The sequence below is a fragment of the Archocentrus centrarchus genome, unplaced genomic scaffold, assembly GCF_007364275.1.
Source record: "Archocentrus centrarchus isolate MPI-CPG fArcCen1 unplaced genomic scaffold, fArcCen1 scaffold_37_ctg1, whole genome shotgun sequence".
NCBI classification, from domain to species: Eukaryota; Metazoa; Chordata; class Actinopteri; order Cichliformes; family Cichlidae; genus Archocentrus; species Archocentrus centrarchus.
Window position 1 is genome coordinate 546428 of NW_022060264.1, and position 14874 is coordinate 561301.

Here is a 14874-nt window from a genome sequence, read left to right on the forward strand (position 1 = left end):
GCTTGTTGCTCTTACATCAGTTTTCAGGACAAAAGAAATGCTTTAATCTTACATTAACCTGGTTAAATAAAGGCTAAATGAAAGAATCTTTTTTTATTTCTGCCTCTCCAAGCACAAATGCACCTTTGTATGACTGAAGTGTACAGTGACTGGTCCAGAATTAAGAGTGTACGCTGACTGAACACAGCGCCTGGTACTGCCGTTTTAAAAGCCTTTATAAACTTGGTTAAAAGTTAGCTGTCTTAGCAACAGCTCTTAAATCAGGAGGAATGAACACAGTGATCCTTGACTTCTGCAGTAATGTCAGCTGACATCTGATGCAGTGTGCATCACACTGGTTACTACTGTCTGACAGAACAAAACACAATGCATGTCCCAGCATTAGCTACTCTGGTTACATTGCGCTAATAGGCTGTCATGAGCAGACATAACATCTTGCAGTCTGAACCGTACAGAACAGAAGCGAGGCTGTCTCGAGGTCCCTGTCTGAGTCTACCGGTCCCAACTGCAGCTGACAGACAGTTTTACTGTGGCTTTGATCAACAATTGCATCTCTATTAAATAATCCAGTGGGTTCAAATTTCCTCTGAAAGAAAAATGCTCATAAATCTTTGAGACATGCAGTGTAATAAATATGAATTGCTGCAGCAGTTGTGTTTTCTGCATACTGCTCTCCCTTCAGTGGCACAGTCACTAACTGCTACACACATGGCATTTTTTTTTAATTTTATTTATTTATTTTTTTTTACCTCTTTAAGGTCGTTTAATCATTTAATGACCTCAACTCTGGGCTCCCTTCACTGATCCAGCTTTCTGAAGTGTTAACAGCAGTACAGCATCTGTGAGTCTGTCACCGCTTTGGATTCAATTCAATCACTTCAAAGTACGCAAAGTACAGCTCAAAGAAATATTTTGATATTTTTAAACATTTGTCTGTCACAATGTTGGCACTTACGTTAAAACACACACACACACACATGCACACACACACACACGCACACACACACACACCTTCTATGTTTCCTTTAACACCCCCACTTCATGGATGATGATCTGGGATTGCTACAGCAGCACCAAAACTGTTTTTAAGCCAGTGGAGAGACCAAAAAAAGTGAACATGTGATCAAGAAGAATGAAGATTTAACAATTTCAAGTCTTTTTCTATTTTGGTGGTTTTTCCAGTGTAAGAGAAATTTAGAGGGTTTTGCTTTTTTTGTTTTTTTCCACATCACTGCGATTCATATCAACTGAACTGATTAAACTGACACAAAACTGATAATCAATTTGGCTATTTTGCTCACCCTAGGCTACACACAACTTCTTGCGTACTGTGTTCTTGCTGGTTTGAACTGAAGAGAAACCATTTTCTTCTGGGAGTCATTGTCAAGTATCAGTTTATGTTCAACGTGCAATTATGGAGAGGAGGAAGAGTGACAGACAGGAGTCAAGAAAGGAAGAAGAAAGGTGGAGTGTTGTGGGAAAAGAGACTTAAAATAGTTTGATGGTGTGGTGTGTGAATGACAGTAATTCAAGCAGGCATCAGTGTCTCAAGATATGCTGTTACCACCGGACTACAGCACTTCAAATCCCAACTTATAATTTGTTTGCTCTCAGCAAGCAAAAGATAAACTGTAGAGACCTTTGACCCTCACTTTTCACCACTGACCAGCAAAAGAAGTCTGAAGTGCTAAAAAGAGCAAGCTTATTAGCTGAGTGTCACCATCTGCTTTTACTCATCTCTTTGTTTCCGCTTCTCCACAAGAACCGTTTGTTGTGAGCAACTTGTTCTCCTGTTAGTGACCATTCTGACAAGTGTTTCCCTCCCTTGCTTCATTGTAATTAAACATTGAAACAATGGAGGAACCCTGAAAACAGTGTGCCGTAAACCAGAACAAACCAAACTGCCTAGTGTGCTAGCTACTAGCTCTCCAGCTAGTAGTACACAAACTAGCCCTAGCTAGGTTTCCGTTCAAACAAAAACAATGGTCTTTGCTGAATTTTGAGAAAATTAGGCAAAGAAAATGAAAAGTCATCCATTGCATTTACCATTAAGGATTTTCTCAAGTCTGGGCATTTCTTCTCAGTGGGTTTTAACCAGGGATGGAAAGAGGACAGATGCTGACACAGCTGCAGCTAAGGATGTCACCACAACCAATACTTCAATACCAAAATTAGGAAAATGCAACAGTATTTCTCTTTTAGTCCTGTAGGAACCACAGACAGCACGTTAAGCGAGGCTGCAATTCTTCCCAAACTCAAAGGGGCAGCCTTCAAGTGTCCTAGTCTATCCTTACCAAGCTGCAGACGAAGGGCACCCACCAACACAGGAGGATGGCTGCCCCCCAGCTTCTTCATAAAAACGGCAGTAGCAGTCGTGTATGGAAGAAGTTTGAATTGTAATCCTGAAATACACATTACCATAACATTCAGTTTAATTCAGTTTTATTTATATAGCACTAAATCACAACAACAGTCGCCTCCAGGTGCTTTATATTATAAAGAGCCTACAGTAATACAGAGAAAACATGGGCCTGCAGTTGTGAAATCATCCATAGGCTGAACTGTTTGTAATGGCTAACGTTATATAAAACCTTAAGCTAACATAACACTGTACCTCGTAACATCAGCAGGTTACTCAGCAGCCATCTGTGTCCTCTCAACAAAATACAATGTTAACATTTTACAAACTGTCCGCCACCACGGAAGTGATTTAAAACAACTTTTTAGTGGACGAGTTTATGTCTAAGCACACGGAATAATCATTTGTTTTTTTTGTTATTTAACTGCAGTGTCAAATTGGGCATCTTGAATTCTACTGGTACTGGTATTGACTATTAAATTTATAGTATTGTGACATCAATAGCTGCAGTTATCTTCCTCTGTCAAAAACTAACAAAAAGAAGAGGAATCAAAGCACTGTCATCACCAGGAGTTTCTTTGGTTAAAGAAAACAAAGTGTGGCTGCATTCACATTCACCTGCCACTGGAAGAGCTGAATATCCAGGCAGCTACAGCTAAGAATATGGCAACCTCTAAACCCTGCACCCTGCATTAATGTAAGAACCATACTATATGCCAGCCTTTCACGTCTCCATTTTAATCACAATTTTTGAGCCCAGAGGTCATAAAATCAGAACATAAAGCTTCCACGTCTCGTCAGTGCAGACTGTGCTCACAAACAACAATGTGAACCAGACAGACCATGTCAGACAGGTATTGGACACTGTTACAAAGTGTGATTTTTTTTTTCCATGTATTTGTCATAAGGGGGAGTGCACTTGTGTGTATAAGAACTTTTTGATTGCCAAAGAGCAAAACACACACACTTGAGATGGAAGAGGAGGAAGGAGGGAACGATGTGCAGAAGGAAGGGAGTGAGTGTATGAAGGTCCAGAGACAAGTGAACACTTAAACACAAACGCTACAACCTGAGACCAGAGTGGGGGAGTTGGTAGGTTGAAGAGTGACAAAGGAAGGAAAAAGAAAGAAATAGAGACAGACTGATTTTGAGAGAGAGAAATAGTGCAACAAAGTAAAGCAAGAGACCTCTTGAGTCTGGGAGCATTAGAGAAAGAAAGGAGAGAGGAGGACTGGGAATTGGGGTAAGAAGAATGGGAGTGAGGGAAGAGAAAATGGTGAAACAGCAAAGAAGGAAAGATTTCAGAAGAATAGAGACAGTGGAGCAGTAGTGCTTTCAGGAGTATGGCTGTGGAACACCGAATCCTGGTCTGTAGATGGGTCTCCCTGTTGTTGACTGAGAATTGGAATAGGCAGGCCCAGATGGGTAGCTGTATCCCCCGTAGCTGTAGGACGCTGGGTAGGGTGCAGGGCCACTCTGAGTGTGGCTAGGGGTGTACTGGCCAAAAGCTGAGCCTGGATGTGGTGAAGGAAAGGAGGGCTGGGCCGGGTAAGGACAGGTGGCTGAAGCTGGAGGCCCAAAAGGGGGGCTAGGGCCAGAGTAGCTTCCTGCTGGAGGGAAAGGTGAATTGGAACCTGGGTAAGGAGTGAACTGTGATGGGGCATTGGCTGGGACAGAACCTGCTGCTGCCACTGCAGGTGGAGGATTGGGGGTGGAAACAGGGTACGGGCTGTAGGGGAGCCCAGAGGAGGCCCCTGCAGTAGATGAGGAGACGGGCTGAGAGGCGTTCTGGTAGCTGGAGGACTGAGGTTTGGAGCTCGGCTGCTGTTGATTTGTCGTCGTTGGTGTTGGTGTCTGTTGATTCCAAGGTGACATTGTGGTGGCAGAGTCCTCACTCTGGCATGCTGATGATGTCATGGTGGTTGGATTGCCCTCACTCCTCTGTCGCAGGATTTCCTGCAGTTTCTCTATCCGTACGCGTCTTTTGTGAGCGAGTGAGCGTAGGGAGAGGAAGCGGTCGAGGAAGGAGTCCAGCGGAAGAGAGCCCTCCAGAAACTCATCTGCTAGAGCCTGCAAAGAAAGACAAATGAGTGATGACTATTGCTGAGCCAGTCTGTTCTCAGATAGAGCCTGCTATTTCCTATGAGGAGCAATCTGTTGTGTGGTGGGGTGAGATCCATTGTTCTGCAACCTGCCCACTCATGTTGCACATCTAAAGTACTTTAAGCTTCAACAGAAATTAGGGGCTGTGTGCCGTTTATTTGTGTGTGTGTGTCAATGTGGTGGCATCCTGACAAAAATGTAAAACCCTGCCTCAGATTCACAAACCTTTCAAGGGACATGCATTTAATCCCACACCAGTGTAAAGGACCTTCAGACTACATGTCATAAAAACCTACCCTAGTGCCCAGTCTTTTCATCTAGCTGGGTCCTGCTAGATGGGTGGTGCCTTGTTTTGGTCAAGCTTTTGAATTGTTTGAACTCCCATAATAATCGCATCCTTCTACTTGGAGCAATCATCAAATGTCCATAATCCATTTCCAGCTTGTTTTGGTCTTTAATTGAGTTTTCTGGTGAATAATATCAAAAACACAGTCTCTACCACAAGTGATCATATGGGAAGTTCCCAATATACACTGTTCACAAAGCATGCACAGGCATATGAGCTTTTCAAACAACTTGAGCTTAATTTCAACTCCATTTGACTTTTCTAAGAGAACACCAAATAGACTGAACAAAAGAATCAAACTTCAACATGTGAACTTCAAGCACTGTTTCTTTTAATTCACCTTATTTACTTTGTTTATACTCCACTCTGCATTTAATCATTAATTGATATTAATCTCTGGCTCTCTTCCACAGCATGTCTTTTTTTCTCTCCCCTCAGCCCAGCCGGTTGTGGCAGATGACCCCCCCTCCCTGAGCCTGGTTCTACTGGTTCTTTCTTCCTGTTAAAAGGGAGTTTTTCCTTCCCAGTGTGGCCAAGTGCTGCTCATAGGGGGTCGTTTTGACTGTTGGGTTTTCTCTGTATTATTGTAGGGTCTTTACCGACAATATAAAGCGCCTTGAGGCGACTGTCTGTTGTGATTTGGCGCTATATAAATAAAATTGAATTGAATTGAATGTGACTGAAACATTATTGCTCTCTACCACAACATCTCCTTCACTTGTTTAAAGGCTGCCAATCAGTGTAGCTGAGTGGTTATAAGGAGGAGGAGCATGGTTTACATCGCACACAATCATCAGGTAAGTATCAGATCAATGGAAGAGTAAGGCCTAGATTATACTCTGTTGCAGACACGGACAGCTGGAGACCCTGTTTATATCCATTTGATGTCCGCCACCTGGGGCAGATGTGTAGTTGGTGCAATGTAAAACCTCTGCAGGTGAGTTCACAAAAAAACGGGAGACACATGAACATCCACATGAGCAGACGTGAATGGACCCTAGCAGAGTTACTGGTGTGGTACAATGAAGTATAATCCCATCTTAAAAACAGCCATCCATCCATCCTCTGCGGCTTATCCAGGACCGGCTAAAAAGACAGCAGTCAAATTAGAGATGCCCAGACCTCCCTCCAGCTCTTCCACAGGGACAACAAGGCATTCCCAAGCCAGCTGTGAGACATAATCTCTCCAGTGTGTCCTGGATCTGCCCCAGAGTCTCCTCCCAGTGGGACATACTTGAAAATCTTCACCCAGGAGGAGATGCCTGAACCACCTCAACTAGCTCCTCAGTAAAAGCTGAAGGTGATCGCTTTATGAAGCCAGCAGAACCACATCATCCACCAAAAACAGAGACAAGGTGTCAGAACTTGACACTTTCACCTAGAAATTCTGTCCATAAACAGACTTTCTGGTCATAAATTTTATGAACCACTGGAAACAAGTCCAACTAAACCAAGCTTTCACTGTGGTTGTAAAAGGACAAAACACATATAGACTGGTAATCAAATTCATACACGTAGTTGAATGTGCTCAAGAGGATGAAAGGCTCGTTCAGTCTGTTACACCTGAATCTGAGGTTTGACCAGTACCCTAGCATAGACCTTCCTTGGAAAGCTGAGACCTTCTGAGCCAAAGACACCATGTGGATGGCAATATACATTGCTCCAAAACCTGTATTTACTGGTCAGCATTAGTGGGCTCGTCACTGATAATCAAATTAACCATACCACGTGCAGTAATGGACACCCATCGCCATGGGGGGTGGATGCAGACTTCTTTGAATAATGATATCAAGCCAGACGGTCAGTCTACTCTCTATCACAGAGAAAAATAATTTCACATTTTGATTGGTCTGAAGATGTTGACCCCTACAAAACTGTTGAAGCCACATTAAAGCACCATCACATCTATGTATCAGCATATGTTTCACATTATGCACCTACAGCAGGTCTGACATTTGAAAACTGACCTCTGATTCTGCTTCTGTCTTGCTGCCCTCTGTCTGTAGTCTTGAGAACAATGCTTCCGGAGACACCTGACCTGCCATCCCATCTGAGGAGAGCGAGAGTTAGGTAGAAAGACAGACAAAATATCATTACGAGAGTGTCAAACAGTGAGACCAAGAAGACCAAAAATGTACATGAAGATCCCAGCAGAGCACAGAAAAACTGCTACTGTTCATCTGGGTCATGAAAATGTTAAATGTTTAGATTGATGAGAGCTGTGGACTGAGATTATTATAATGGTGAGCGACTAAAATCAGTGCTAACAGGTCATGTGGAGCGATGAATTCAAATATGACATTTTTTTGTTTGAATCCATCATCAGTAGGTACAGATGAACTGAGGAATGAGGTACAGCAGTGAGCGCTAACAGCCATCTGTGAACCATAGTGGAGGCTCTGTCATGGTTTGGGGCGGCAATTCCGCTACTGGTGTCGGGGAGCTTGTTAAAATTGATGAAATTATGAATGCAGAAAAATACACAATAAAACACTGTCAGTCATGGACTGGCCTCTCAGAGCTCAGACCTCAACATTACTGAAACAGTGTGGGATCATCTTGACAGAGGAACAAAAGGCAGAAACATCCAAAGAAGAGCTTTGAATGTCCTTCAGGAAGCCTGGAGAACTGTTCCTGAAGCCTGCTTAAAGAAATTAAATTAAATTTCCCATTTTCCTAGCAACATATAAAGAACTGCGGGGTGGCTCAAGACTTTTGTACAGTACTGTATTTGGTGACTCTTAAGCTTTTATATTCTCATTCTAAAAGAGTTCACTGCTAACCAGCTAACTCCAGCACTACCCATCTGGTATTTTGCTACTTCTGGGCCCAGTCGCTGTTGTGAGCATTATCATTCAGCTGCATAGGGACACACGTTTCACTGTGGATGGGGCTCAGGCAGCTCCTCCAGCAAAGCAAGTCAAGAGTTACTCAAGGCTAGAAGGCCTTTTACCTGAAAACTGTATGATAAGTACAGCTTGAACAGATTTAAAGGCCAAAATCAGCAAAGGAAAAAAGAAAGTGTATTTAGGTAAATGTTGGATTCCCTCCTTCTACAAAGCCAAATGTACACACACAGAGAATCCACAGAAACACTAAATCTCTTGTTTGTGCTTAACTGCAATGTCTCGAGTTCTTAGTGGGGTGTGACAAGTGTTGCATAAAATTACTGCATCACAGTCCACCACACCAATGAGTGATGATTATTTCACATTTATATCAGTTTTAAATTCCCCAATGAATCTTCTCTTTTAAGGAATGACTCAAAGTGGCAAATACACTGAGGTCCATAAATAAAAATGATTTTTGTCATTTTAGCTATTTATACCACTATTATTACAGCAGAAAACTGAAACAATCTTTCAACAGTGGACAAAAGCACCAAAATGTGCATATTTGTGGGCACCAGGGTGGCTCTGGGTAAGCAGGCGACCATGGCTGTGGTACAGGCGACCCGGGTTTCGTCTGACCCGTGACCATTTGCTGTGTCTCTTCACCAATCTCTCTCTCTCCACTGTAAACTATCTAGAAAAGGCCAAAACAACTCTTGATATTTATGCGTTTGAATTTATAACTTCAAAACTTCTTCAGTGGTTGGTTGTTTCAAGTAAAAAAAAAAACAAATATTGTTGCAACAATGGTGCAACAATTATAGCTGCACAGAATCACGCAGCTCGAGGAATTACCTTTTTACCCAATTCATAACACTATGACGTATACAACTAGGTTCAGACATTTAACATTCCTTTGGTGCCAATTAATTCCTGTGTAATTAAATGATTTTATGTATTCAATGCATGAAGACTCCTTTACCCTTGGCTCAGCTCCCTCATGCTGGCATACCCTGTCATTTCTTTTAAACAGGCTAACAAAAACCATTTACGCTCACACAAAAAGCCACTTTAGAATCAACCTAAACCTGACAAGCAGGTTTTTCAACAGGTTCACGCTTGGAACCTTCTTTCCTTCGTGCTGATGCACGACTGCACTGCCAAGCTGTTTTTTATATTGGCTGTAATTCTAACTACACTATCAAGTTGATAAGGTTAATTAGGGCTAGGGTTAGTCCATGGTAAATGGACTGTAATTTATATAGTGCTTTTTTACTCTCAAAGCACATTTTACATTTCAAGCTGCTTTCTCAGACACATTTTTAACTTTCGCACGCGTGCAAACCCAGATACATGCATCAGAGTGTACTTGGGGTTCAGTATCTTGCCTAAAGGCACATATGGATGCAGGAGGTAGGCATCAATAACAGACGACCTGATCTAAAACCTGAGCCACCATAAAGCACAAGCTTCTGGGAGGGCCACCTGTGAGAAATGGGTAAGTAGAGAGGAATATAAGGGGTCCATGCAGGAGATGTGATGAAACAAAAAGTATTGTCTCTACTACTACTACTATATCACCCCGCCATCAGGAAATTATTTAAAAAAAACAACAAAAAAACAACAGTAATTTCAGACTTCTAAAGTCAACTTATAAAAAAGGCAAATTTAGTTTTACTTTATGTGAAAAAAAATTACATTTTCTGCCTTTATCGACAGCAATTTTGAAAATGATTACATCTTGAATTTTCAAATGTGTTTTATCCAAAAAAGTAATCAAGAGTATATGTTCCAGTTTTGGTGCCTCTATCCACCTGTGAACAGTTTCCCTGTAATGGTGAGTTATCTGTTGCACTACACTGAACTTTAAATCAAACAGCATTTAGCATTTCTCAGAGGTTCAAAAGGTAATTGGACAAACTATTTTAGGATTTTATTTAAGGATTGTTTTAATACTTGGATGAAAATCATTTGCAACCAGTGACTGCTGAAAGTCTAGAACCCATGGACATCGCCAAATTCTGTGTTTTAACTAGTAATTATTTTAAAATTCTGTTTTATTTATGCAGCTGCAATTCACAACTTCAGTCACCTGAAGATGCTTAGAACTGTTGTTTCTTTTTTGACAATCAGCATGGCTTTTATGTGTTTAATAAAGGAATATCTATTGTCTGAACACTGATTAATCAGAGTATGATGGAAACTTTCAGTTTTTGATAAACTGCAGGAAGGACTTCTGGGCCAGACTGCTCACAAGACAGACACAAGGACAGTAGCAGTCATTAAGTTAAAGGTCTGAGAACTCTTCCGTTCCCCCTACCTTTCAGGGAGCAGTGTTGTCTATAGGTTTCTCTGACTGCCTCTAGTTGAGAATATCGCTCCACCAGCACCTCCTTCTGTGACTCCAAACGAGGTTTGATGTCCAGGTTTTGTTCAGCCAGGCTGCGATTTGATGCCAAAGCCATCTCTCTCTCCAGCTGGATGTTCTGGATCTGAAACAGAGAAAGATAGGCAATACACAACAGCATGTAATGCAATGGGAATCATAATTTTTGTTTTTGTTATGCAAATATTCTGAGGGGTGTAGAGATGGGTATCAAACATACACCATATTGCCAAAAATATTCGCTCGTCTGCCGTCGCACGCATATGAACTTGAGTGACATCCCATTCTGAATCCATAGGGTTTAATATGATGTCGGCCCACCCTTTGATAGCTATAACAGCTTCAACTCTTCTGGAAAGGCTTTCCACAAGGTTTAGGAGTGTTTATGGAAAGTTTTGATCATTCTTACAGAAGCACATTTGTGAGGTCAGACACTGATCCTGGACAGGAAGGCCTGGCTCACAGTCTCCACTCTAATCCAGACTAGTAGTGCTTTGTCAGGGTGAGGTCAGGACTCTGCAGGCCAGTCATGTTCTTCCAACCCAAACTGGCTCATCCATGTCTTTATGGACCTGCTTTGTGTGCAGTCATGTTGGAACAGGAAGGGGTCAGCCCCAAACTGTTCAAAATGAAACTGAAATGAAATTGTCCAAAATGTTTTAGTATGCGGAAACATTAAGACTTAATTTCACTGGAACTAAGGGGCTGAGCCCAACTCCTGAAAAACACCCCCTCCACCAACCTTTACACTTGTCTGACTGCATTGTGCCAAGTACTGTTCTCCTGGCAACAGCCAAACTCAGATTCATCCATTGGATGGAGAATCGTGGTTCGTCACTCCAGAGAACATGTCTTCACTGCACTAGAGTTTAGTGGTGGTGTGTTTTACACCGCTGCATGCAACGCTATGCATTGCGCTTGGTGATGTAAGCAGCTTCTCGCCATGGAAACCCATTTGATGAAGCTCTCTATGCAGTGTTCTTGAGCCAAATGAAGTTTGGTGGTCTGGAGCAATCAACTCCGCAGAAAGCTGGCGACCTCTGTGCGCTAGACTTTTTATCTATGCCTAAGTGCTTTCTATGTAACATTCACACACCAATGAATACATCTGGAACAACTCGGGGTTCAGTATATTGCCCAAGGATACTTTGGCATGCAGCCAGCGATTGAACCACCGCCTTTCCAATTGGTAGATGACCTGCTCTTCCACCTGAGCCACACCCACCCCACTGATTGTAATCTATGCCCCACGTGGCACACAGATTACAATCAATCAGAGAGAACAGAACAAAAGTCAGTGACCATCTAAAGAAGACCTCCGAATGTCCTTCAGGAAGCCTGGAGAACCATTCATTAAGACTGCTTAAAGAAATTACAAAAAGCTGCCCCAGCGAGTTCAGGCTGTGTAATAAAAGTGATCATACCAAATATTGATTTTCAAGCTTGTTGGAATTGTACAGACTCTGTTTTGCCTAATATATATGGTATATACAATATGGTAAAAATAAAGAAATAAGGGGTAGCTCAAGACTTTTGTACAGTAATGTACTACTTCCTCTCACAGCTGACTGTACTGTCTCCTTTCCTGTTCACATTATACACCTCTCTCTTTCAGTACCACTTTAGGTCATGGCACCTACAGAAATATATCCTGGTTGGATGTACTAGTGATGGGCAGGAGGAGAAGCACAGCTTGCTCATGGATGATCGTGGAAATCATCTGCTTCTGAATGAGAATAAGACCAGAGAGATGATGATTGACTTCGGAAAGAAGAGCACAGCTACATGGCAGGTGTCTGTCCTGGGACTGCTGATGTGTTGGAGGAGTACGAGTACCTGGGTGTCCACAGCAACAACAAGCTGAACTGGAAGAGCAGTACAGAGGTTGTATACCAGACAGGAACGAGCAGGCTCTGGTTCCTTATGGAAACTGAGATCCTTCAACATATGCAGCAAAATGTTGGAGATTTTTTTGTCACTCAGTTGTGGCGAGCCCAGTGGCTTTTGCTGTAGTCTGCTGGGTGAGCAGCATCAGAGCAGACTGATTAAACTGATCAGGAAGGCTGACTCTGTGTTTGGCTGCAAGGTAGACACTTTTGAAGGTTTGGTGGAGAGGAGATCACTGAGCAAACTGTTATCCATCAACGATAATAATGACCACACTCTGCACCACTTACCGAACAGCAGCAGAGCTTTTTTTTTTAATAACAGACCTATTCAGCTGTGTTGCTACAAGGACAGATGCAGAAAAATCTTTGTACCATATGTGATCACTCTATATAATATGTCTGGCAGATAATACATTTTATTTTTATTATTTCATCATCTCTTCAACCGCTGTAGGGAATATAATAATCAATATAATATTATAATATTTTAATAAATTCAGCTGAGTTGTCGCTCTTCTTTTACAACTTGTGTAAAAGTTGAATCATATTTTTGACATTTATTCAGAAATACAGAAACTATTCCCTTTGTAACCTGTTCATGCAAATGTAGTATGTTTTCAGTTGTCTTTGATAGACAGAGGGTATTAAGATGGTGTATGTTCCATACTTTCAGAAAAAAATTCAGTATTTCAGATTAAAAAAAACATTTTTTTTCAGAGTGTGGAGTTTTTAAGCAAGCAGCATGATGTAATTTTGTCACATGACACATCAGGTGATGGCACAGAATAGAAGGAGGAAGGGTTTTGATAGGAACCTGCCTGGGTACTATTAAACTATTAACCCAAGCTTACTTCAGGGCTCCTCAGTGGTCACAGAGACAGAGGGAAATCCTTATTCATTCACTTCTAGGACAATTAAAATAAAAATTATAAACTTCATAAATATCCTGCAATTACTGAACATTGTTTTCCAAAGCCTTCCCACTGACTGAGTCACTTTTTCCACTGAGCTAATCTAAACATGGCAGAAAGGCCATGACAGTTTGAGATTTAAAGTAGAAATCAACTGTATGCTCATTGCAATGCCACTTAATGAAATCCATGACTTCTCGCAAAGTCTTTCAAAAAAGGGAAAGAAAAGTGAAAAACCAGTTTTACCTCGTCAGACTCCAGAGCCATGGATTCCACCCTCTCTGGGTTGTCCAGGAGCTCCTGCAGCTCTGATTGGCTGAGGTCCTGAAGCTTCTCCATTTGATTTGCCAGGATGGCTGCCCATCATAAAAGAATCAAGAAATAAAAGTTAAAAAAAAAAAAGAAAATAGAGACAAAAAGTTGACAAAAAGTGGCCCCGTTTTTTTATCCTCTGACAAACCCATGAGTGCATCCCTATCTGTCCCCCAGGGCAAAACCGGAAATCAGGACAGTACCGACCCTGTCTGTCCCTGCTGCTGCTGCTATGAAAAACTACCCTAATGTACGTGATATATGAAAAACGTGCAGGTTTTTTCTGCTACAACATGCTACAGGACACACTATCACGCAGTGTTTTAGACAGTGTGGCTAACAGCTAGCTAGCATAATAAGCGCACTGTAAGTGACTGCAGGCCCCAAAACAAACCGAGCCGCTCGGCCGGACAGGGAAGCGGGAGAGCGGCTGAACGTGAACCGGTACTTACGCGACGCTAGCAAACCAGACTCAGTGCGGCGCTGACTGCTGGTGACATCCAACACCACCTATTTATTTCCACTGACAGGCGACGTGTCACGTCCTCAGGATCGGTGATCTGCCCCGGCGGAAAAAAACAGCTGCTTTGTTTCCGACGCACTTTGGCAGGCGAGCTATCTACTGCTAATCGGCCGCCGTCCAACCTCAGCTGACGGTTCAGCGCTTAGAGACACGATGACAACAGTCGCTATGATCGCAATGTCAGGCACTCAGCCACCGTCAACTTCGAAGGAAGACCAGCGATTTGGTGACCAAAACCGGAGCCCAGAACGACACCCCTCGGTGCTGACGATGGCTTTCAAACGCCTGTGTATTCCGATGAGGCTTGCTTTGAGAAACAGAAGACCGTAGTCGACTAAAATGGTAGAAAGCAGAAGGAATTTCGCTAAAAATAGGAAAGTTTCACTTCACACTGACAGAAACCGCCGCCATTTTTGGAAGCCTACACGAATTGCGGGTGGTGCTCAGACAAAACCCAAATATTCCAAAACAGCACTTGTGAACTTTAACGACATCGTGGTTTGCATTTATACATGTTTTCAAATAATAATCATTTCCCGGCACACTTGGGTGTTATTACTTTAACGGTGTCCGTTTTCCCTCTCGTGTCCCCTCTATGGCAGGTAATGGTAGCGTCCAGTGCTCAGCTGATATAAGGGAAACCCCTGTGTGACGGGACTGCGCTTCCGACGCCGCCGTCAGTGGCAAAAACCTGCCGCTCTTCTCTGCAGGAGCTACCGCATGCCGCAAACTGTTCTCAGGACGAATTCCAGCCGTCTATCCGTCCGTAGGGATAGACAAAAGACACTTTATGTACAGAGACCCGGCTTTGATAACAGCAAGTATTGGACTGTGGAGGCTGGTATCAGTCACCTTTGATTGGCCGTGGGAAGTTAAATTAATTTACATTTAGTATTTTGTTGATAATTGTTATTAATTAATAATTACCAGGCACAGTTTTATGGGGAGAATGGAGTAAGATAAGCTGTTTTTACCGTTGCCTTTAAATAAAGCAGTAGTTCAATGTCTAACCTACCTAAAAAAATCTAACCTAATTTTAGGAAATTTTCTATCAATTTAAATAATCAGAATGTATCTACTGTATGACGAAGGGCTCTAGAAATATGGCCTCTTGAAAAAAAAACACACACACAGGCATTCCTGCCAGCCGGCCTAACATAGTTTCTTGAATAAAACTCAATAAAAACTGAATTAGAATCAATAAACTTACTGCC

At 42.3% G+C, this 14874-nt stretch overlaps 1 protein-coding gene across 1 annotated transcript; it reads right to left on the reverse strand.

The window, feature by feature from the left end:
• Nucleotides 1–3419: 3419 nt before the first annotated feature.
• On the reverse strand, nt 3420–14208 carry vps37c (VPS37C subunit of ESCRT-I). Its single transcript, XM_030724517.1, has 5 exons — nt 13590–14208; nt 13072–13181; nt 9960–10131; nt 6776–6858; nt 3420–4429 (listed from the first exon to the last, which is right to left on the reverse strand). Exons 2-5 carry the CDS (start codon nt 13162–13164, stop codon nt 3695–3697), a joined length of 1083 nt encoding a protein of 360 aa, XP_030580377.1. The 5' UTR covers nt 13165–13181; nt 13590–14208; the 3' UTR covers nt 3420–3694.
• Between the last annotated feature and the right edge of the window lie 666 nt (nt 14209–14874).

Coding starts and splice junctions, on each gene's coding strand:
- vps37c (XM_030724517.1), bottom strand. CDS start 13,164: ATGGAGAAGCTTCAGGACCTCAGCCAATCAGAGCTGCAGGAGCTCCTG. Junction 10,132..13,071: donor TGGCTCTGGAGTCTGACGAG/GTAAAACTGGTT, acceptor TCTCTGTTTCAG/ATCCAGAACATCCAGCTGGA. Junction 6,859..9,959: donor ACAACACTGCTCCCTGAAAG/GTAGGGGGAACG, acceptor CGCTCTCCTCAG/ATGGGATGGCAGGTCAGGTG.